Raw genomic sequence first — 25,258 nt, forward strand, 5'->3', positions numbered from 1 at the left:
ACGGATCCGCAGAACCACCACCGGAGGAAGATCCTTCACCTACCTGGCGGCCAAGACCTGGAACACCCTCCCCACCCACCTACGACTCACCAAGGACCATCTCTCCTTCAGGAAGCAACTCAAGACCTGGCTTTTCGAGCAGTAGCAGCCCCCCCCCAGCGCCTTGAGACCCTAGCGGGTGAGTAGCACGCTTTACAAATACTCTTGATTGATTGATTGATTGATTGTGTAAACCACAAAGATGATCAGCCAACTGGTAAGAGGGATTGTTTTTATTTTAATTTTTTTTAATTCATTATTTCCTCTTTACATAGATAAGTAAATATTGCACCTTTTCAGAAAAAGAAACCTCTATTTTGGCACGGGGGATGTGAGGGTATTGAAAGTGGAGGATTTTGCTTTGGAAGCTGTGTGTTAAACTGGTTGATAAATTGTCCGAAGTGAGGACAAAACAAACTTCTGGCTGACAGACACTGCAAGGCTGGTGCCTAAAAAGATGGATGAACATTTTAAATAGGTCTTTCTTAAGGTACCCCTCTTGTCTCTGGAGTTCACTCGCGTGTGGAAAGGTGGAATACTGAAGGCCACGGAGAGGATGCAGGCGGTGATAGTAAATTGTAAAGTAAGTTGACTTTCCAGTCCTCTACAGCCTTAATTCTTAGTGACGGGTGGTACTGCCAGGCACTACAGCTATGTTTAGCTTCTAGGCACTCTTTGATGGTGGGCCTCGGGAAACTACATAGTATCAATTTAACGTGGCAAAGGCTGAGCTTAACATTTACATTGAGACTGACATGATTGTGATTTCAGTCTAAACGCCTTGTTCGGTTACTAGACTTTCTAGCTCTATTTTATTTTGGAAAATATATATATTTTTTTGCTGGCATCTTATGTCATGTCAGCATGCCTGCAAAAGTGGCACAAATTGATACAAACACACAACTGGAAGCTCCGAATGTTTGCAGCACAGCAAGAAAGTCCAGGATTAAGGCAGAACGCGTGCATAAACTCGCTGTGAGCTGCTCTTTGGGACACTGATTTTAAGAGTTTTAAAAGTCAAATTCAAAACTTAAAGTTCAATGATTGTCAAGATCAGTCGGGTTCAGCAGCAACGCGCTGTGTTCGGCTTCACTGGGAGGAAGCGCTGGGCCACATGTCCAGCCCTCAAGTGTCCAGGTGGTTAGTGGAGCACCCGGCTTTAGTGCAGTTTCCCCCGCGAGAAGGAGGATCCTGAGCCGTGCACCAAACTGTGCACAGATAAAGTCCACATCGAAGCTACATCTCATGGTCGGACACAACGCCTCCATGGTTGGGTTCATCACTCTCGTCTAATTGCACTTCCAGTTCTACTTGCTCATATTCAATGTTCTCGTGATCTTCAGGTTGTGTGTTGTCCTCAGACACAGCAGGCTCTTTGTTTTCTGCAGGCGGAGGGTTCTGAGAATCGATGCTCTGTTCTCCTACATTCACCTGTACAATTGACCGCTGATGGCCTTGTTCTGTGCCCCCTTTGCCGGCATGAACACCTTGATCCAATTGCTGGGAGGAAGGATTGTTGCTTTCATTTGGGTGGGCGACATGGGGCGGCTGAAGGACAATTGATGGTACTTCATCTGGTTGAATCTTCTGCTCTGACTCTGGAGCGGCAACATCCCTGGGGGGCGTTAAGAGCTCCGATGGGTCTAAAAGACCATCATGGTTGAGGTCTTGCTTCTCCAACACTTCATCCACCACGAGGCTCACCTGTATAGGATGAACGTCATAACAACAGGTGAGGTTTAAAGTACTATTCGCAATGCATCTTTAATCACTGAATAAACTCTAACAGCGTGTATGATTATAAAACATTTTATAGAGAGTCTATCAGCAGAAATTAACAAAATTAACATATATTTCATAGATAAAGCTTAAGCAATTCTTGAAACAAGTGTAAAAAATCCTCAAGATTTTCCAACTGTTTGCCAGTCCTTTGTCCAGTGGGCTACTCTTCACACCACGGATCAATAACAATGCCGACTCTAACATTGACATACCACTGAACGCAAACTGATTGGCTTATCACACTGGACCTGGTTTTCCATTATACTCCCTAAAAAGTGCCACGCCTTCACCAAACGAGCGGACAAAATTGTCAGCGTTTCAGCTTGAGGCAGGATGGTGCTAATAATAGCACGGATGTTCCTTTAAATGGGGTTCTGTGCCAGACGAATATTCTGGCTTCAAAATATCGGGATGTAGGCAATTACTTGCGATGGAGGCGTGGCACTTTTAGCTATTAATTCAGGACGAATTGCTGCCCTGACTGTTTTTACCGCATTTACGCCTGAGTGTGACTTCCGTTCAACCGCTTTCCAGGTTCACGGACACGTCCATCTCTACAAGCTCCCTAATCCGTTACTGCAGCCTTTTAACCAGAGTACGCTCCATACCGTGTCTCTACGCATCTTTAGTTTTGACGGTTTGGAATTTACACAATAGCTCCTTTCTCTAAGAATCACTACATCCCAGCATCATTCCACTTCACCAAGAAGTTTATTCCATCATCTTAAAACGTGTACCTATTTAAAGTGGCATATTAGTGCTGTAACTCACACATCTATTGAAAGTGACATTTACAGAATTTTGTAGCTTGGAAGTATTTGAGTTTCTGTCTTGAAGAAGGCGCTGGCCGCCGAAACGTGCGTCGACAAACACTCATTATATGTTTTTATAGAGAGTTTATATGTGTTTTTTATGAATTATTGTTATCCTGTGTAATTTATTTTTAAGCAATTTGCTCTACATTTTTTCAATTCTAATTTGTGATTTGTTGTACTACACATGCATGGTCTACATGCTTTTTAACTTTATAATTGTAATTATGTTCTTTTTGACTTATGTTTAATAAAAATTGCCTTTAACTGGATATGGGTTGTCCTTGTCCTGCCACTATTAGAAACCCCGGAAGAAGCAGGTCAGCGCTGGGATGCTCTCTTGAGTTACTACGCGCTTAACAAAATCATTAAATAAATTAAATAAATAAATTACGTTGGCAAAGCTCCTTATTACTGCCTAGGTTGATACCTTCACTGTGTTTTTCCCTGACCTAGGGTTTTTTTGCCATCCATCCATCCATCCAGGGGACCCTTGTTATTTACCAGTCTTTGAGGGGCCAGAGTGTATGGCTGTCCTTCATACCATGTCTGTGTAGTTTGAATGTAGTGTGCAGAGAAGGATCATGGCACGTGAACTGTTTGTGGAACTCTGAGCAGCACCAGGTGGCCCCGGATCAAGGACTGCGTGCAGTCTTCTGTCAAGAAAGAAGGGTGAGATAATCAGATGCACCTGGAAGAGATTCCGGATTGAGTGAGGGTCTGTAGCCAGGCTGCAGCATGTCAGGAAGACTGTGGAGAACTCCTATCTAGTCGAAAGGGTTTATGCTTATTTTACTCTATTGAAACCATGACAGGAAGTATTTGTGACTTCGGGCACCATCTTGGATTGGGAAGACACACCACTTTTACAATACTGCTCAGGTGCACATGGAGATTTGAGAGGGCCCCCCACCATTTTCTAAAACCTCCATGCACTACCCATCATGCTAAAACAATCTTGGTCACTTCAAGGCTCCCTGTATCCCTACACAGGTTAAAGAAAAGAAAAGCTCTAAATCACAATTTCAAGCAATACATAGTGACAGATATGAATTTTCAAACGTCCTGGTATGACCATAATAATCGGTTGATCTACCCACCACCAAAAATTCTGCTACACGTACCAGTTCTACTAAACTATACATTGTTCCACCTTAAAACTATAATAAAAAATGTCAGGTCCTTTGCACTCCTAAACTTCCACCTGGAGAACGACCAGGACAACAACACCACCGCCCTACTAGACAACCTCGCCAACCTCCGATTCAAGCAACTGGTCAACACCCCCACCCATTACGCCGGCCACACGCTCGACCCTGTCTTCTCCTCCAGCAACCACATCTCCTTCAGCCACACCACCGAGCTCCACTGACCGACCACAGCTGCGTACACTTCAACTTCAGGAAAACAACGACCCACCACCGCCCTCAACAAACCCCCCGAAGATGCTGGAGCAAGATCACCACCGACCAACGCACCACCTACTTGCGCCTAAACCCTCCCACCAACACCACGGACCCCAACGAAGGAGCCCGCAACCTCACACAGTGGATCACCGACTGCACCGACACCCTTGCTCCACTGAAAAACCCTCCCAGCAACCTCAACAGCAAGAAAGCCGCGTGGTTCACCAACGATCTCAAAGACTCCAAGAAATCCTGCCATGACCTCGAGAAAGCCTGGCGCCACAACCAGTCAACGGATAACATGACAGCCCTCAAGAACGCCACCCGCAAACACCACCAGCTGATCCGCACCACCAAAAGGTCATCCTTCAGAGAACGACTGGACAACAACACCCACAACAGCAAGGAACTCTTCAAAGCCAGCGACAACGACATCACTCCTTCTCAAGACCTCTGCAACTCTCTGGCCACCTTTTTTCACCGTAAGATCGTCGGCATACACGACAGCTTCGGCTCTCCGAACACGTACCCCACCACCGAACCTACACCCCCCACCACCACCATGTGCGCCTGGACTCAGGTCAGCACGGAAGATACCACCCACACGATGAACACCATCCACTCGGGCTCCCCAGCCGATCCCTGCCCACACCACATCTTCAACAAAGCCGACTCCATCATCGCACCCATACTTCGGGACATCATCAACTACTCCTTCATATCCGCCACCTTCCCGGAGAGCTGGAAGATCAGCGCCCTCCTGAAGAAACCCACCGCAGACCCCTCAGACCTCAAGAACTTCCGCCCCATCTCGCTCCTACCCTTCCCTGTAAAAGTCATTGAGAAAACCGTCAACAAACAGCTGACAGCCTTCCTGGAGACGCACGGCTCCCTCGACCCATCGCAGTCTGGATTCCGAGCGAACCACAGTACCAAGACCGCCCTCATCGCGGCCACCGACGACATCCGGACCCTGCTGGACAACGGAGATACCGCCACCCTCATCCTGCTTGACCTTTCGGCTGCGTTCGACATGGTCTGCCACGGCACCCTGACAACCCGCCTCCGCCACGCCGGGATCTAAGGAAAGGCCCTGGAATGGATCACCTCCTTCCTCTCCGACAGAACCCAAAGAGTCCGTCTCCCGCCCTTCCTCGCAGAAGCCACCAAGATCATCTGCGGCGTACCTCAAGGCTCCTCGCTCAGCCCCACCCTCTTCAACGTCTACATGAGCCCCCTCGCAGCCATTGCACGCAAGCACAACCTCAACATCATCTCCTACGCCGAAGATACCCAACTGATCCTCTCCCTCACCAACGACCCCACCTCCGCCAGAGCCAGCTTCCAGGACGGAATGAAAGACATCGCAGACTGGATGAAGCTCAGCCGCCTGAAACTGAACTCAGACAAGACGGAAGTCCTCATCCTCGGCCCATCCATCTCCGCCTGGGACGACTCCTGGTGGCCCCCTGCCCTGGGTCCCCCACCCAAGCCCACGGACCACGCACGCAACCTGGGCTTCATCCTTGACTCCTCCCTCACGATGGCCAGGCAAGTTAACGCCGTTACCTCCTCCTGCTTCAACACACTCTGCATGCTCCGTAAGATCTTCCGCTGGATCCCCACTGGAACCAGGAAAACGGTCACCCAGGCCCTCGTCACCAGCCGTCTGGACTACGGGAACGCCCTCTACGCTGGGACCACCGCCAAACTACATCAAAGACTCCAGCGCATCCAGAACGCCTCAGCACGACTCGTCTTGGACATCCCCCGACACAGCCACATCTCCGCCCACCTGAGGGACCTGCACTGGCTCCCTGTCAGCAAAACGATCACTTTCAGACTCCTCACCCACGCACACAAGGCTCTCCACGACTTGGGCCCCGAATACCTCAACAACCGCCTCACGTTCTACACGCTAACCCGCCAGCTCCGCTCTGCCAGCCTCGCCCTCGCCACCATCCCACGGATCCGCAGAACCACCACCGGAGGAAGATCCTTCACCTACCTGGCGGCCAAGACCTGGAACACCCTCCCCACCCACCTACGACTCACCCAGGACCATCTCTCCTTCAGGAAGCAACTCGAGACCTGGCTTTTCGAGCAGTAGCAGCCCCCCCCGCCCCCCAGCGCCTTGAGACCCTAGCGGGTGAGTAGCACGCTTTACAAATACTCTTGATTGATTGATTGTGTAAACCACAAAGATTATCAGACAACTGGTAAGAGGGATTGTTTTTATTTTAATTTTTTTTAATTCATTATTTCCTCTTTACATAGAAAAGTAAATATTGCACCTTTTCAGAACAAGAAACCTCTATTTTGGCACGGGGGATGTGAGGGTATTGAGAGTGGAGGATTTTGCTTTGGAAGCTGTGTGTTAAACTGGTTGATAAATTGTCCGAAGTGAGGAAAAAACAAACTTCTGGCTGAGAGACACTGCAAGGCTGGTGCCTAAAAAGATGGATGAACATTTTAAATAGGTCTTTCTTAAGGTACCCCTCTTGTCTCTGGAGTTCACTCGCGTGTGGAAAGGTGGAATACTGAAGGCCACGGAGAGGATGCAGGCGGTGATAGTAAATTGTAAAGTAAGTTGACTTTCCAGTCCTCTACAGCCTTAATTCTTAGTGACGGGTGGTACTGCCTGGTGGAGACAAGCTGGGGCCGTTGCCTGAGTTTTTCGTGCCCAGGCACTACAGCTATGTTTAGCTTCTAGGCACTCTTTGATGGTGGGCCTCGGGAAACTACATATTATCAATTTAACGTGGCAAAGGCTGAGCTTAACATTTCCATTGTGACTGACATGATTGTGATTTCAGTCTAAACGTCTTGTTCGGTTACTAGACTTTCTAGCTCTATTTTATTTGGGAAAATATATATATATTTTTGCTGGCATCTTATGTCATGTCAGCATGCCTGCAAAAGTGGCACAAATTGATACAAACACACAACTGGAAGCTCCGAATGTTTGCAGCACAGCAAGAAAGTCCAGGATTAAGGCAGAACGCGTGCATAAACTCGCTGTGAGCTGCTCTTTGGGGCACTGATTTTAAGAGTTTTAAAAGTCAAATTCAAAAACTTAAGTTCGATGATTTTCAGGATTCGTCGGGTTCAGCAGCAACGCGCTGTGTTCGGCTTCACTGGGAGGAAGCGCTGGGCCACATGTCCAGCCCTCAAGTGTCCAGGTGGTTAGTGGAGCACCCGGCTTTAGTGCAGTTTCCCCCGCGAGAAGGAGGATCCTGAGCCGTGCACCAAACTGTGCACAGATAAAGTCCACATCGAAGCTACATCTCATGGTCGGACACAACGCCTCCATGGTTGGGTTCATCACTCTCGTCTAATTGCACTTCCAGTTCTACTTGCTCATATTCAATGTTCTCATGATCTTCAGGTTGTGTGTTGTCCTCAGACACAGCAGGCTCTTTGTTTTCTGCAGGCGGAGGGTTCTGAGAATCGATGCTCTGTTCTCCTACATTCACCTGTACAACTGACTGCTGATGGCCTTGTTCTGTGCCCCCTTTGCCGGCATGAACACCTTGATCCAATTGCTGGGAGGAAGGATTGTTGCTTTCATTTGGGTGGGAGACATGGGGCGGTTGAAGGACAATTGATGGTACTTCATCTGGTTGAATCTTCTGCTCTGACTCTGGAGCGGCAACATCCCTGGGGGGCGTTAAGAGCTCCGATGGGTCTAAAAGACCATCATGGTTGAGGTCTTGCTTCTCCAACACTTCATCCACCACGAGGCTCACCTGTATAGGATGAACGTCATAACAACAGGTGAGGTTAAAAGTACTATTCGCAATGCATCTTTAATCACTGAATAAACTCTAACAGCGTGTATGATTATAAAACATCTTAAAGAGAGTCTATCAGCAGAAATTAACAAAATTACCATATATTTCATAGATAAAGCTTAAGCAATTCTTGAAACAAGTGTAAAAATCCTCAAGATTTTCCAACTGTTTGCCAGCCCTTTGTCCAGTGGGCTACACTTCACACCACTGAAAATTAACAATGCCGACTCTAACATTGACATACCACTGAACGCAAACTGATTGGCTTATCCCACTAGACCTGGTTTTCCATTATACTCCCTTTACTTTTTTTTTACATCTTGTTCACCCTCCAAATCATCCATTACCAACTGACTTTTTCCTTAACCACCAGCACGCAACTAAACCCCGGTCATTAGCCGTGTTCATTATTTGCCTGGAAACCTCCACCACATGCTGAGTATGCAAAGACTTAGACAACCCTTTTCTTATTCACCCAAACTTCAACAGTTTCCCCAAATCGCCTACTTGGTCCTGTAGAATTTCAATGGTTGTACGCTTATCATAGCTAGCCTTACTCTCTCTCTCTCGCCTCGCCCTTTGTTCTCTTGTCTGCCAATCAAGGTCTATTCCTAATTTGGGTTCTGACCTTCCAGAGCCATTCCAGATTTAGGCCTTGATGTGTCAAGGTAAAATCCGCTGGCAAAGGGGCAGATTCCCAGAATCTGCCCCTTTGCGACCGGTATTTTTGCATTCGGGATATATCATCCTAAATGCAAAAATCGCAAATTAAGAAATCGCAAAATTGCGATTACTTGCATTTAAGGAATCTCAAATTGAGATTCCTTAAATGCAATGCATTAAAGTTAAAAAAATAAAGATTTTGCTAATAGGGCTCGCATTATACCATGAAGTTGAACTTCATGGTAATTTGCAAAAACTTTGAAAAATGCACTAAAGTGCATTATTCAAAGTTTCATGTTGCACACAAAGTTTCATGTTTCGCACACACATGCCCTAAGGGCATGTGTGTGCGAAACATATGTGCACAGATCAATTTCAGGGGTGCAACAGGGAGTCCTTTGGACACCCCTGCACCCTTGAAATCGCATTCTCAATTTGCGATTCGCTAATTGTGATTCGCAAATTGAGAATGTCTTCCCATTCATTCCTATGGGCCTCTAGGCCAATAGGAATGAATGGGGAGGTATTCCTTAATTGCGACTCGCAATTTGCGAGTCGCAATTAAGGTATTTTAAAAAATGGCTATTTTTTTTGTGATTTCTTCATGCATAGCAATTTGCTATTCCTTATTAGCGAATCGTTATTTTTCGCTATTAAGGAATAGCAAAATGGGTTCTTGATGCATCTGGGGGTTAGAGTGGTAGCCAGAACTCTTTTCTGTACTGATATGTTTTGTGGAGGCTCTCAGGAATGAAGGCTCGGATTGGGATTCCCTACACCCTCTTGCAGCACAGACTTAGTTAACATGCTGTCCTTAGACAGAGAACACAGTGGACAGTAAACCATGCAACACACTGAGCACCGCGTGAGTAAGGTGCGTCTTAGGCAACAATCAGTCCCGTGAGACTCGCAGGAGTATTTGTGGACTCAAACCTCTTTCCACCATGAAAAGCCACACTCAAGAACTTCAAACGAGGAGTGCACTTTATGATTTTATTAAAATCAAAAACCTATCCTAGTGCACACAATATGAATAAATGTTAGTATACAACCAACCATGAGCAAAAAAGTAAAAATATTGCAACATCAGAACCTTTAATTTACAATTTCTCTGCATCGTATCTCCAACCAACCCTTACTCTCTCTAAGCTGCTCTTAGCAATAAAAGACACAACCAGAAGGTTGATTTCTGGACTCGTTTTAGCCTCTTGTTATTCATTCTGGCTGGAAGCAGCACATGATCAAACGTTCTATTCTTATCACCCCCAGTAATTGTGACGAAGAGGTCTCTTCCCTCTCAGGAACAAATCTCCTAGAATTTATGGCACCACAGATAATTGATAAATGCCCATGTCCATCCCTTCCACTTCAGAGATGGAATGCCAGACAATTGAAGAAAAGTGAGTGTGTGGCATTTTGCAAACTGAGAAATGGAAGTGGGTGACAGAAGCATCATTCTTGCAAGATAAGTAGGATAAAAACAAGTAACCAGCAAAATAAGTCATACCATTCAACCTTTATGAAAGAAATGCAGCCAATTACAAGCTATCTCAGAGTGTGTGCTGTTAACAGTTCACACCTCAGCTGGATAGTGCTTCTATAGGCTGAAAACAGTGCCCCAGCTGCAGAGTGGTGCCCCCTAAGTGCGTGAATGCTTTCAATAGACGGGATACCTTCCCTTGGAACAACACCTGGTGGCCACAATCCCCTGGCTCTCCTCCCATCCCAGTATCTAAACCAAGTAACTTGGGAATCATTTTTTACTCCAATCCCTCTTTTAGAGATCAAGCTAGCCAATTCAATTCCTTGCGTTTCCTCGTTTTAAAAACTTCGAGGAACATTCTTCCCCTTCTACCATTTGACCTGCAGGAAACAGTGGTCACCTCCCTTGCATGATCAACGTTGGATCATCGCAATACCCTGTATGTTGGAGCTCAGCAGGGCACTGTGGTTAGACTCCAGAGACTGCAAAATGCTGCAGTCCGGGTTCTTAAAAACTTTAAGAAATTCGAGCCAGTTTCTGAGGCCATGAACGAACTTCATTGGTGACCCATTAAAAAGAGGGTTGCCTTCACAGCGCGCTGTTTAGCACACACATTGCTTAACCACTCGGGTCCTGATTTCCTTAAAAACTAGGGGGCAGATTTATGAGGCCCTTGCGCCACGTTTACGCCGCTGTTGCTTCACGCAAGGCGGCGTAAACGTGGCGCATCCCTACGAACGATTTACAACGTGACGCATCTAGGCAGATGTGTCACATTGTAAAGCCCTGCGCCGCTTGTGGGCGTTTTGGCGCAGGGTGGGCGTTCCGGGGCAGGTGCGCCTCGCAAAAGTGGCTGAGTGAAATCTATGAGATTTCACTCAGTCACTTTTAAGCCAATGCTGCGTCAAAAGCCTGCGCCTGCTTGAAGCAGGCGTAGGTCTTGACGCAGCATTGTTAAAATGGGGCACGCCCGAGCCTTGCTGGAGCTGCGTCGCGTTTGCGACGCAGCTCCAGCAATGCGCCACATTTCCGGCACAGATGCGTCACGCATCTGTGCCGTTTTTGCACCATGGTGCGCCGCATTATAAATGCGGCGCACCATGGCTGGCGAAGCTGTGGCGCACTGTGGCGCATGTTAACTGGCGCATCCCTGGGGATGCTCCAGTTAACATAAATCTGCCCCTACATTTCCTGGTACATCCCGGACAGACAGATTGCTTCATTCGGTCACAGCCAGGAAACTGTCTGTCCCTTTTTTTCCCAAAGCTTCTTTTGGAGGGAGAAGCCTTCCTGTGCTGCCTCTCGTCTCTGGAATCAAATGCCCTGGCATCTGAGGAACCAATCCAACTTCCTTGCTTATGGAAAACCCCTCAAAACCTGGTGTTTACTCTTCCCTATAGAATCGTTTTCTGGCAGTTCTCCTCCTTCAAACTTAAGGCAGCGCCAAGACGCCCATAGGCATACGCCGCGCTCTACAAAACTCCAATCAAATCAAATAGCAGTCGAAGTGCACTCCTAACGCAGGGCGACGAGCGATACTTGCGCCCAGCTGCATGCTCGGGCACCAGACCATTGTGGCTGCCAGCACTCTGATTCCCAAGGATGTCTTGAAATGCGATGCACTCCAGACCAACAGATCTGCAGTCCACACTCCCAACAAGGAGTGGCTCTCACACATAGGACTCCCACCTAACCAGGACTCTGTCGGCAGATAAAACAATTCCTGTCACTGTAGTGCTAACCCCTTCAACTTACTCTGTTCTAGAATGCAGGTGTTTATTTTACCACAGTGGTGCGGGCTAATTTTATTGTATTGATATAAAGTTATTTCATCAGAGCAACCACTATGTAAGTTGGCGTGACTGTAGCAAATTGAAAGTCTCTTCTGATGTGCAAAAAATATTATTTTATCACTTGACGCAGTGCAGCTTTTACCCTGTCACAGCCCCCACAGATGATATGAATGTTCCATGACTGGAGACAATGGCATACTGAACCAGGGACAGCTCAAGTTTACAATTCCACTGACATACTTGCACACCTTTGTACATCATCAACTTCCAATATCATATTTGCTCAACTCCTCTTAAGTGAGAGGGTGGATAGGAGAAAAACGAGAGTGGAAGCAAAATAGGAAGAGGGAATGGTAAAGTGAGGAGGAAGAGCAAAGGTTAGGCATGCTGAAAATGGTAGAAGAGGGCCCGCTAGCTCTGCTAACAAAAAAACTAGTAGATGCAAGAGGGAAAATAAGGGCAAACACAAGGGTTTGTGAGGTGTTTAGGTGACAGAAAAGATTGAAAGAAGATTGAACATCAAATACAGAGTGTGCAAAGCAGTAGTATGCTTAAAAATAATAGTGCCAAGAAACAACCTGTAGATGCATGGATGGTTGTGTCTAGATTGAGATTCTCAGGCTTAAGAGCCCCCTAGGATAATAACTTTAAACACCCCTGCGGTGTTACTCACTGCTTCGGAAGATGGTCGCCAGTTGGAATTTTGAGATACAACGTCACTAAGCAGCGCCAGGAGCTCCAGGCCATCGAGCTTCTTGCTGTTGTCATAATCATGCATCGCAAAGAGATACAAAAGAACTGAAACACAAAAAGATGGTGATCGATAAGAATCAGACCGCACACTATTACAATTCAGAAGAAATTTGAACATTTGCATGGCTCACACGACTAATGAATGTCTCTTGGTGCTAATAACAGGATATTTTGGCAATTGTAGGATAATCATATTATCAACTTCAGAACTGCTACGAACCGAAGAGGAATTTACCCTGAACCCAGTTTGATCCCCGTGGCTTTCAAACACTTTCAGATTGCCTGTAAATCTGCAGAGCTGGAAAGACAGATAGTCTCACTGTGCTAAGTCACGGGTTACCAATTTGACCAACCAGCTACTCGTTTGTTTAGAGAGAGTGTGTCAGTTCCCACAAAATCTGTTAAACATTCAGTCCATAGAGGTTTACTTCATCAATAAAGTTACAAAAAGAGTTTCAAATATAAAAATAATGATTCACAAGTGCATATATTACACAACTGATAAAAATCCTTCAACGGTACTTTATATTATCCGAGTTCCAATGATGTAATTCATTTATTAATCTTTGAAGTGAATTTGTTTGTACTTTGTTATTTAAACAAGACATTTCCCTCAGACGTGTTTCACCCCTAACTGGCTGGTAAGCCTGCAGCTTTTTCAAGGCTTCCTAAGTAGACATTGTATCACATCTTAAGATCAGTAGTTAGGAGTTTGGTCTCAAGCAACAATTAAGGTATGGACAATCGAAAACAACGGGAAGGGGGTCAGTCATTTATTGGCAGTGGACGGATGGACTTCCAGTGTGGTCTGAGTCACCAGACAGACGTGTCTTGAGCGGTCCAGAATTATATTGAAATGAAAACAGCAATTTCATCTGGCCCTAGGAGGTGTAAAAAGAGGACACATTTCATCTCCTCCTGTGTGCAGAGGTCTAGTGTGGTTTGTATTGGTGAGAGCAGAGCTTCTGTCTGGTAAACAGAGGTGAGTCCCAGTGTACCGGTCAGTATCGAGACCGTGCCCGTCCCGCCAGAAACTCTTCCAGGGTAAATGATACACCTGTTCCCTCCCAGCCTCTTGAGTTGTAAGAAGTAAATGACCAGACAATTATATAGTAACACATCTTTATTATGCTTTCATCTGGAGTATAAAGTATGGCACGCATGTACAGTAGGAACGCGTTAAACATCAGCACACACAATGATCAGAATGTGAGCATGACCAGAATCTCTAACATTTTAATAAGCGGCAGTGGGTGCCTACATTAGATTTTTTGGCAATCTCTAGAAGTGTACCCCATCACCACACATAATACTTCTCCTATTGGCTTGATGAAGCGAGCATGCCTTTTCAGAGATAACATTTAAGTTCATGGGCTGAGCACTCATCATTTCAACATAGTGTGCCCTAGAGTCAACTGACCTCCCTCTAACAGCTATAAGTAACCCCAAACACTTTAGTGTCATTTCTCAGAGCACCCTCCTTCTAACTGTTTTATGTCCCTAACTTGAACTAACCAACCTCCTCACTAATTAGTTATTTCGGGAAGCCTGCACCCCACTTTCAGCTATGGCATCTTTTCACATACAATAGATATTTCACAACTTTCACCTAAATAATCTGTGGTAATTCATTACCTATTAGATAGTCTGGTCTTCTGCAATGTCCACAAACAATTGCACTTTTAAGAATTTGACAAAAATATGCCTGAGTGACCCTAACACATGCATACGTGTCCTGAAATAATCCAGCTAATGTGCCTCAGGTAGCCATAAGAAACAAGTTCTGCCTTGGCAATGTGAGATGATGTCCTAAAAGATAAGGTGCTAAAGTGCTAAGTACAAAAAGATGAGTTAAACAACAACATCTAAGTAATTATAAGTTAGCCCCACCCTCATACTCGTGGAACACCATTAGCTCACTCTGCCGACCCGCACCCTCTTCAAAACCACTTATCCTACAGAGAAGTTCACTATCTCTGGTGGTTCTTGGCACAAACCCAGCCAGGACACCATTAGACAGCAAAATAAGAAGTGTAAAAAAGAAAAAAACAAGACAGTAGGGGACATATTTACAAGCCACCTCAGGAACATCACTTTTTGCGACGTTCCTGTGGCGATAATCCCTTCGTCTTGTTTCCAATGGAGCGATAAGCCAGTTAACGTGGCTTAATGCCGCCTTGTAAATAAGGTCCCATTTCACAGTGAAAGGGGTGGGCAATGGTTGTTCTGATGGGCATTCCGTCTCAACACCCAGTGATTCTGATGCTGCTCCCTATTTATAAGGGTGATGTAAATGATGTAAATAGGAGGCAGTGCCAAAATGAAGCCCAGGGAAAACCTAGTCTTAACATGGCGAAACAAGGAGAAATGGTTATTTTCTCCTCGTTGTTTATTTATTTTATTTATTTATAAAGTGTTATATAGTGCGAACATGATCCCGAAGGATATCGAAGCGCTTTACAATTTGAGGGAGATGGAGGTAATATTTTAGCTGTTTCTATGTATGCTGCATTGTGCACCACACATTGAAACATCAAATCGACATGAAGTATTGTTTATGTGCAGGAAGGTGTCTTTTCCTGAACATAAACTATCATTTCTTCTAAGTGTGCTGCGTAGTACAGCAAACATAGGAGTTTCACATCGGCATTTTGGATTTTTTATGTGCAGGAAGGAACACCTTCATGCACATAAGTAATCATTTCCTTAACGTGGGCATCCTTGCACAATGGCGCGAGGGTGCCAGCGTTGGCACTAGGCAGCTAGATTTAGCACCAGCGCTAGGAGAAACACAGGGGGGCACCGCATTCTTGTGAATACGACTCATCCCTGCGTGTTCAGAATAGCGAACACTGGCGTTTTTGCTTAACACCACGCTTCGCCATTCTGTTGTAAATATGTCTTTCCCATCTCTGCATCTAGGATCTGTAACCGCAAACCAGTATGCAACAGGACCTCGCCAAAACTGCTCTAATTTAGGAAGGGGGTTGAAGACGCATCTCTTTAAAGTTCACGAAGCAGTTTCCTCTCATATTACTCGCTGACTTTAAGCTTGTTTTTCACCACGCATAACGCTCCACTGCCTTTTGACTAGGTTGGCTATATCGAAATAACATTTTCGTACATACAGGCATAAGTGAAAGGAGAAACATCTGGTGTGGGTGGGGCAAAAAAAGTGAAGTGAAGAAACTGCCAGCTGAAATTATTACTGAAACCGGAAGTGGTGGCCTGTGCAGGGGCAGCACCGAGGGAAAGAAAAGCACCTCGATAAAGAGCAAGTTAGCGAGGTGGTTGTTAGCTACGTGGACATTAGCGAGGTGGGTGTTAGCAAACAGAATTGTAGCGAGGTGGATGCTAGCGAGATGGATGTTAGCGAGGTGGACATTAGTGAGGTGGATGTTAGGGAGATAAATGTTAGAGAGGTGGACATTAGCAAGGTGGACGTAGCAGTGAGCACATTAATGGGGCACAAGAATACAAGGATTTCTTCCAGGGTCAATCCTGTCTCCTGCCCGGTTCAGTCTCTAAATGGAACCACTTGCATCAACTTTAAAAGAAGCAAGAATTGCCTACCACCTATATGCACGTGACACCCAACTCTACATAAAAATGTCATCAGCCAAAGATATCCTGCGCCTAAACAGTACTCTATCCATGATCCAACCCTGGCTGACCAACAACCACCTTAAGCTCAACTCCAACAAAACTAAACTCCTCTTCATTCACCGAAAGAAAAGTCCTTTCCCGCAGATATCTGGCTCAACAAATTCACTGCTTTAAACTGCAAACTATGCTTTTCAAACTCTGTCAAACCTCTAGAGATTACACTTGACAGAAACCAGAAAATGAAAAAGCATATAAATGCATCAGTTAAAAGTGTCATCTACATGTTTAGGTACCTTAAAAAAGTAACCCGCCCCCCTCCCTTGAAGACCTAAAGACTGTGGTGTAGTCCCTAGTCCTTTCCAAGTTGGACTAAGGTAACACTACAATCACAGGTGCCCCAAAAACACGCCTCATACCTTTGAAAGCTACACTCCTCGCAGCAGCCAGTCTACTGTCCGGGGGGAGGGGAGGTGTCATTCTGACGACATCACTTCTACTCTAAAGAAACTCAAATAGCTACCAGTGAAGGCAAGATGTATACACAAAACTACCTGCAAAACCACAAAACTCTCTATATTGAAAAAACAATCTACCTCGCAAACAAACTGTCAAAAGCAGGATAAAAGAGACCTCCACGAAGCTCTAACACTCTTGATTCCGCCCAAATTCAGGAAAGAAAAATCTCGTTCTCTGGGAACGTTGCTAGAATCTGGAACTCTTTGCCACAGGATTTGTGTGACAATTAATCATTCCTTCACTGCAGGAATAAACTTATTCTCCATAAATACCTAAACCCTCCCCCTAAAACATCTGACTGGCCTGATGCTCCCACCTTACACCCTCCAAATAAATTTGAGAATCACTATTTCTGGGGAAAACCTGTGCATCTTCTCTCCTCAACTCAGTAGTACCCTACTTTAACTACCTCAGAGATATGTCATCCACATATCCTACTGTATATTGTATTCTTCTTTTATATATTATTACTATGTATTTTTATTTACTCCATATGTACCTCATGTAATTGCTGCTGTGCGGGCTCTGTGCATCACTTCTCTCCAACTATGTAACACGCTACCTTAAGTACCTCCGTACTGTTTTGTTCACATGTCCTACCATATGTTGTATTCTACTTTTATATACTATCACTATATATTTGTATTTAATTCACATGTATCTCATGTAATTACTGCTGTGATTTCTCTGTAAAGCGCTCGGATACCCTCAGGTCAAGTTTGCGCTATACAAAACTCGATAAATAAATACAGGAGTTTCTCAAGACAAAGGACGCAGACGTGAGACACAGATCAGTTAGTGTGGTGGAGAGAAGAGGGCTTCGACAGCGGGGAGGGTGGAGAAGAACAGATCATTGGTGGTCCCTGTGACCTACAGACCAAAGCGCAAGGTGCTGGCGTGCAATGTAGGTAGGTGGGTTAGAACAAAGACACTTTGAAAGCTTGTAGAAGAGAAAGCGAAGCCAGGCAGGGGAGATAAAAAAGCGCTTAAAGGTAGTATGATTCTGCTTTTCTTACCCTGCTCCCACTTCATGGCTTCAGGGTCCTGTTCCACTTTGTCGGTGCTCTTCAGGTAATTCTGCAACAACCTAGAAAAGAGATTGAGAAGACACTACTTGAATGGAAGATGCTCGCGACAGAGACAGGTCTCCACACAGTGCAGTCTCATTGACCATGATGTACTGGTGTGAAGTGTGGTTTACCATCTGCATGGCCTCCCCGCAGCACGCGTGAAGTAAAGCACATGTTTACTTGGCTAATCCCAGGGTGATGAATGATGGGGCATGTCACCCAAAAAATGTCAAGAGTGTTTGCTCTTGAGGGGCTCCATATCGTATGCTTAGAAGGTGTGATAGAGGTGCTACTGTACAATGTATGACACTGTAGGGAACTGGAATGTGAAGGTTGAGTGTGAAGATGGGGGCAACTTGTGCCTACGCTTGGCTAGTGAATCTGTTCTGGAGCTGATTTTACTATAGCCTGCCGTAGAGGGCTATACCAGCTATTAAAGGCACTCTCCAGCTTTAACAAGGGAGAGGGACTTTAATAGCCGGAATAGCCCTCTACGAAGAGCTATAAGGCTATTAGAACATTCTGCCACTAGAGGGCAGAATGTTCTAACAAAAAAGAACAAAGCCTTATGGGAGAGTGAGGGGATTGGAATCCCCTCAGGCTCCCTGAAGCCTTTGTCCACAGCCAGAGCTGTGAACAAAGAAGCATTGGAATGTTGGAGCTCCAGGCTTCTACCGGCCATTATAAGCCCGGAGCACTCCATTGTTTTCAATGAAGCTCCCAACATTCCAATGTTCTAATCATACATTTACAATTATATCGCACTTTCTACCTGTGATGAGCATTGAAGCGATTTGAGGCAAGTAGCATGCTACTCAGAAACCCAAGGTTAGTGGTTTCTGGTTAATGCGTTTAGGCTGGGGTTCTTAGAAGAAGGCCTTACATGCACTACCACAGTTTGTTTGTTTGTGGAATCAGGGGGGCCAGAAGTCATAAATAGTGGGTGTGGTGAATATGCTACTTCACATAAATGATTGGTGGGGTGACTAGATATGGTAGAGGAGGGCTAGGGGGGTGATAGATGCAGGCAAGTGATCACCAATGTGAGAAGCAAGGGTTATGTGCTATGGACAGAGACTATGCAGGTCACGCAGTACTGGAATCTCGTTACTTAAAAGTGTCTGATGCAGACAGTTAACCAGGAGGCAACAGAAGATTCTTATTACAGATACGTAGGGGCTGATTTAGATGATGGTGGTCCTGGAATCACTGTACCAGTGGATGGCGGTCCCACCGCCGCAATCGTGTCGGGCCTCCCGCCTGATCACAATGTTTGCGGTGGGACGGCCACCGCCTCCAGGATCCCTTGGCTGCGGCAGTGGGGAAAGCAGACAGGAATCGTGGCTCTGCCAATGCCGGCACCACTGAGCAGATTCCGATCTGCCTTTCCTCCAAGCATTTCATGGCAGGGACCCCACCATGAAATGCTTGGCAGAAAGGAATGTAAAAGGGGCAAACACAAGGAGATTATGTGCGGAGCCCTGAAACTTTTCAGACGCTCACCCCCAGTCACAGATCTGGGTTGAATCCATCTTCATTCTTTAGCTCACTTTGCCACCTCAGTTCAGACCCAGCTATATGCAAATCAGTCTTGACCCTGTGCCTTATGGCAACATTCTAGACCAAACTGCCAAGCCAGGTCCTACCTGGACCGAAAACAAGCTTCCTGGGACCGGTTTTGCGGTAACACCCTCATCAGCCAGGCTAGCTTGAATCCAGTGGCAGAGTGAATAAGGGACCCACGTCTGGGCATACCCTGCCAACTTCGGGCGAACAAAGCAAACACAAGGAGATGATGGACGGAGCACTGAAACCTTTCAGACACTCACTCCCAGTCACTATTAGATCTGGGCTGAATCCATCAGGTACCCCGGGCACATCTGCCCATGGGGGCGAGTGCGGGGGGCAGATGATGTGCCCCCCCCCAAAGTGAACGGACGTGCTGGAGGTGGTGTCACAGCGGCGGGATGCTCTTTAGGCTCTCCTGTGAGCCAAACATTCCCGCCACTGTGACATCCTGCTTCCACACCCTGAAGATGCAGAGGAAGATTTTAAAATGGCTCCAAAGCAACGCAAGAAAACTGTCCCCCACTTGCTGGTCATCTGCAAGTTGGACTATGGGAACACGGTGTACGCCGGGATCACCAAGAAACTCACTAGAAGACTAGAGACCATCCAGACCTGGGCAGCCAGACTCATCCTCAACATCCCACAGAAAACCCACATCACATCACACTTCAAGGAGCTACACTGGCACCCGACACACAATGCGCTCAATTCAAACTCCTCCCACACACAGGTTCAAGGCGCTCCACACCTCAGGCCCCACCTACCTGAAGAGTTGCACCTCCACTCTCCATTACTCCTACGTGCAACCATCCAACGCACATACAGGACCAGATCCGAAGGACAGACGTTCTCTTCGATCGCTCATAAAACGTGGAACGACCTTCCTCTTCAAGTCAGAGCCTCCTCCTCACTTCCTAAATTCAACAGGAAGCTGAAGACCGGGCTTTTCAAATAACCAACATATCATAGGGAGGGCTGCGCACACACCTTACTCAGTGCCAGGATACCCTTGCAGGTGGCAGTATGCTTTACAAATACACATAACATAAAATAACATACCAGACTCTTTTACTTCCTAGAGGCACCAGATTGTGCTTTGAAAGTACACACTGCTCCTGTCTGCACATTGCCTGTGCACTGTGTGCTGTGACCCTGTAGAACAGGCTGCCACGCCTCACAGCCCAGCATGGCATAAAATGTCACGCTTCACTTCTGGGGCGCTTTGCTCTTCCTGTAAAGTACAATTAGACAATGTTTACCTCCTGATCGCCTCAGGCTGCACCTCTCTCGGACAGGGAGGGGTGTTTTGGCAGCAGGATACTGACAAATATTGACAGGGTGGCAGCATGGCTGCTGAAGCCAATGGTTGTGATTCAAGGTAGGTCTGTCTGTCTTCAGTCTGAGGATAATTCTCTGAGACGTGGCGTTTTCACAAAATGACTTTCAATAACTTTAGCTGTTGCCACGTAGACTATTTAGATTTTCATGATCGCATCTTGATTAGCAGTAAATAAAAGAAACTACATGTCTTCCGTGTCTCGACAGGAAGAGAGAAAAAGTGCCAAATTAATGGTGGGCAGGAGACACCAGGAAGGCAGGTGAGAGAGCGCAGAACTAGTGCATGGAAGGAAAGAGTGAGGGAGAGAAAAAGTGAGAAATGAAAGGGCAGTAGAAAGAGTGGCAAAGTGCAAGAAGAAAAAGATGCAAGTTTAGAGACCCTGAGAAAGGTGGGAGACTGGGAGAAGGAAGGGAGGGGATACATGCGGTGAGTGAAGGCGAGACATTTGAAATCCACGGGGCCAGGAAGGAACACCCCCTACGAAAGGAGCCGGGCTAGGAGCATAGCAGGGGTCACGTAACTTCTGTAGCCCTAGACTGAAAGCAGAACGGAGCCCCCCACATTTTGGATAGCCCCTGTGAATATCACCTGATTTTCCTACGCTTAATCCGTGGCAAAAAATAGCAGATTACTTGGACCAGCTCGGGTGAAAGGATTTTTGTCAACAGACAACAACAACAAAAGAGTGTTCCTGTTCTGAATTGAATGGAAAGAATGCACAGAGCACAAGGAACCAACAAAGCCCATTTGGTTTGTTAAGAAAGCCCTCACTCACCGACCTGGTCGGTGACTTGCTTCATCATCGGGCCCCACCGGGTGTGACCGAATGCCACCCCGGTGTGCTGCGACGCCAGAATTACTGCGGAGCTGGCCTTGTGAGGGTGGGAGGTCTATGTGAAAGATTATGTGGATAGTGTGAAGTGGTGAATTAAAATTGCCTTGTATGTATCAAAAAATTCTTTTAATCAGAGATCATCAAGGACAAGGTTTAAAAAATGTGATGGTAAGTACGGCCAACTAATTGGATGGTCTACTACCACTAGCATTAAGTGACAACGTGAATGGTCAACATGAACATGTTTCAGCCGGTGTGGTATAATTAACCTGGCATTCGTCAGGACCTAGAGTGTAAACCTCGGCGGTATGGGCACGCTAAGGCCCACCCAACCAGAGGACTTGAAAGTGAAAAAAGTCTGTGAAGTGCAAAAAACGAGGGGGCATCACCACCCGAGGGCAGGACGCACACAACCTCAGGTCTCTGAGTTTAGAGACAAAAAGTAAAAAGCACTTCACAAGGGATGAAAATCCACCCCTTAGACCGCGGGAGGGAGGGGACGGCGCATTTGGCACATCGCCCACGGCGCCTGTCTCCTGCAGGTACACCTAATCAGCCCTCGGAACCGGGTCTCGCCGAGGGCTGATTAGGTGTACCTGCAGGAGACAGGCGCCGTGGGCGATGTGCCAAATGCGCCGTCCCCTCCCTCCCGCGGTCTAAGGGGTGGATTTTCATCCCTTGTGAAGTGCTTTTTACTTTTTGTCTCTAAACTCAGAGACCTGAGGTTGTGTGCGTCCTGCCCTCGGGTGGTGATGCCCCCTCGTTTTTTGCACTTCACAGACTTTTTTCACTTTCAAGTCCTCTGGTTGGGTGGGCCTTAGCGTGCCCATACCGCCGAGGTTTACACTCTAGGTCCTGACGAATGCCAGGTTAATTATACCACACCGGCTGAAACATGTTCATGTTGACCATTCACGTTGTCACTTAATGCTAGTGGTAGTAGACCATCCAATTAGTTGGCCGTACTTACCATCACATTTTTTAAACCTTGTCCTTGATGATCTCTGATTAAAAGAATTTTTTGATACATACAAGGCAATTTTAATTCACCACTTCACACTATCCACATAATCTTTCACATAGCCCTCCCACCCTCACAAGACCAGCTCCGCAGTAATTCTGGCGTCGCAGCACACCGGGGTGGCATTCGGTCACACCCGGTGGGGCCCGATGATGAAGCAAGTCACCGACCAGGTCGGTGAGTGAGGGCTTTCTTAACAAACCAAATGGGCTTTGTTGGTTCCTTGTGCTCTGTGCATTCTTTCCATTCAATTCAGAACAGGAACACTCTTTTGTTGTTGTTGTCTAATATAGTTTGGGGACGAAGAGTGTTCGTGACTCTCCCTATCTCTCTTGTTGTTGATCAAAAGAAAGGATTTTTGTGGCAATATTTTTAGGGCGGAGCCTTGCTAAAGACCTCTTGTGGACATTCAGAAAGCTTCCATGGGAATGAATTTCACCCCTTGCTCACCAATGGCTTTGTGGTTTCTAAACACCTTTTTTGGCTTTCTGTTTGCGGTCTGTTTGTTTCAGGCTGTCCAGGTTCAGTTCGTCCCTCCCAAGGAGCAAAGCTTTTCCACATCAACCCCCCTTGTATTCTTCCACGAGAGCTCCTTCCTGTAAACAGGCGGTAAATATTGTTCTTCTCTTGTCACATTTGCGGTGCATTCGAAGACAAGAGGTCAAATGTCAGGCACTGTCTTCTCAGGGAGATTGGTGTTTACTTTTCTTTTTCTGACTTCAAAGTGAGAGGATTTATGGGAAACTCTTGCTGGATACTGGGGGTAGAGGGAAGGGTTTTTTCAGGCACACAACAACATTTAAATGAACTGTGCAAGCATTTCAGAATGTACCAGATTTAGAAAAAAAAAAAAGCACATTTTTGTTCATTCTTATGTTTGTTGAGAACAAATACTTTAATTTGATCCAAACAAATCAAAAAACTGGTGATGCTATTTCCGCATATTATCGTTTGTATGCTGTATAGTTTTATTAGTAAAACTGTATGTCTGTGTAAGTCGTTTCCGTTGAAAGTGTGTTGTCTGTAATGGTAGTAGGCTACCACACCATGCATACTCCACTCCACACTACTGCACTCTACTCCACAGCACTGCACTCAATCCTGCAGCACTCCATGCCACTTCACTCTACTCTGAAACAATCAACTCCACACCACTGTGTGCCACGTCACTGCACTATGTGGCACTCTATTCCACTCTACACCACTCCACTAAACACCACTCAGTTCTACACCACTGCACTCTAAGCCAATGTATTCTATGCCAATACTCTCTACTGTATGCCACTGAACTCTATGCCAATGCGCTCTACACTTCTGTACACCACTGCACTTACAACATTCTACTTTGCAACACTGCACACTCTGTCACTACGCTCCTCTACTCTGCACTACTGCACACTATGCCACTCTACTCTGCCTCACTGCACTCTACGCCACTTCACTCTGCACCACCCTATGCCACTGCACTCTCTGCCACTCTACTCTACGCCACTCTACTCTACTCTACACTACTGTACTCTACGCCACTTCACTTTACAATGCACCACTCTAATGTACGCCACGGCATTGTATGCCGCGGAATTCTATACTACTCTCTGCCTCTGCACTTTACGCCACTATACTCTGCAACATTATATGCCAATGCACTCTACACCAGCCCACTCTACTCTACACCACTCTAAGTCACTGCATTCTACTCCTCTCTGCACCACTCTACTCTTCGCTCCTGCGCTCTATGGGGGTCGTATGCAGAGGTGGTCCACTTTGCGGTTCCACGTGCAGAGCACTTGGTCTTTAACGTTTTTTTTCTTCTGCACAGGGCGATCTTTATAGAACGCAGGCAGTCCTCCCAGGGTTGCGGAGGTCGCTGGGCTGTGGGACTAGTCGCTCTTCTATAGCAGGGTATTGTAGACTGAAGACAGGCCATTATGGCTGGGGCGAAGTCAGTTGTGGTCCTCAGTCTTCGCTGCTGCACATGTCTTCATGTCCTATTCTTCGTAATCTCAGGATTAAGGTTCAGGGGTACACCTAAACACGCAATTTAGGGGCATTACAGGGGTAAGAAGGTAGTAGACAATGGGCTATTTACCATTAGGGTGAATACACCCTTTGGATGTCCACTCCCTCTGGGGAGGGGGTATACCCCTCACCCTATTGGCTAGAATCCTCCAAACCAACATGGAAGATTTTCAAAGAAGGGGCTCACGTCCACTCAGGATTCCTTAGTGGTGGTCCTGGCTGAGAGAGAACACCTCTCTTGTTTTCTAATTTTCTCGCCGACCTTGCTGCTAAAAGTGGGGCTTGGTCAGGGGACAGGCATCTACACTAGCTGGAGAGGCCCTGGTCAGCATAACAAAGGATGGGGAGGCTTTGAGGCTGACCCCCCGTTCTATGCTGTTCATGCTTTGGGGTAGGTTTGAAGACCCTCCTCCCAGGGCAAGCTTTATTCCTGACCCTCAAAAGCAAAATACTTCCACCTCAGAGGGTCAGAAACATGTCTAGAAGTGGCAGGCTGGTGCAGACCAGTCAGGAACACACTAGCTGGTTGGAAGATTTTCAGGGGGCACCGCTGAGGTGCATTATTTACTAAAATCCAACACTGCAATCATTGTGGTCTCATGAATCTAAGATGTTTGGTGCCAAACATCTTGGAATTCAGTGACGCCATCATGGAGCTGTGGGACTCATAGTGACAAGCACCCAGCCCATGTACTCAGTATGGCTATAGTGGACTCAGACACTATAGGGGCATATCTGCTCATGTAGTTATCCCTTCA

The 25,258-nt window shown here is 46.4% G+C and overlaps 2 protein-coding genes across 2 annotated transcripts in view; both read right to left on the reverse strand.

Annotated features, from left to right (window-relative positions):
- Positions 1-308: 308 nt before the first annotated feature.
- On the reverse strand, positions 309-2,081 carry LOC147709615 (uncharacterized). The gene is made up of 2 exons (XM_086926057.1): positions 2,034-2,081; positions 309-1,743 (listed from the first exon to the last, which is right to left on the reverse strand). The coding sequence occupies exons 1-2, from the start codon at positions 2,079-2,081 to the stop codon at positions 1,276-1,278; spliced, it is 516 nt and encodes a 171-aa protein (XP_086782183.1). The 3' UTR covers positions 309-1,275.
- A 4,178-nt stretch (positions 2,082-6,259) lies between these two features.
- CGREF1 (cell growth regulator with EF-hand domain 1) overlaps positions 6,260-25,258 on the reverse strand; it is a 161,391-nt gene continuing 142,392 nt past the window's right edge. Inside the window, exons 5-7 of the mRNA XM_086928139.1 lie at positions 17,664-17,734; positions 12,446-12,570; positions 6,260-7,788 (exon numbers count right to left, since the gene is read on the reverse strand). Of these exons, the coding sequence (XP_086784265.1) occupies positions 7,321-7,788; positions 12,446-12,570; positions 17,664-17,734 (664 nt within the window). The 3' untranslated portion in view covers positions 6,260-7,320. The remainder of the gene's footprint in view (positions 7,789-12,445; positions 12,571-17,663; positions 17,735-25,258) is intronic.

Source organism: Lissotriton vulgaris, chromosome 6 (assembly GCF_964263255.1).
Source record: "Lissotriton vulgaris chromosome 6, aLisVul1.2, whole genome shotgun sequence".
Taxonomy (NCBI): Eukaryota; Metazoa; Chordata; class Amphibia; order Caudata; family Salamandridae; genus Lissotriton; species Lissotriton vulgaris.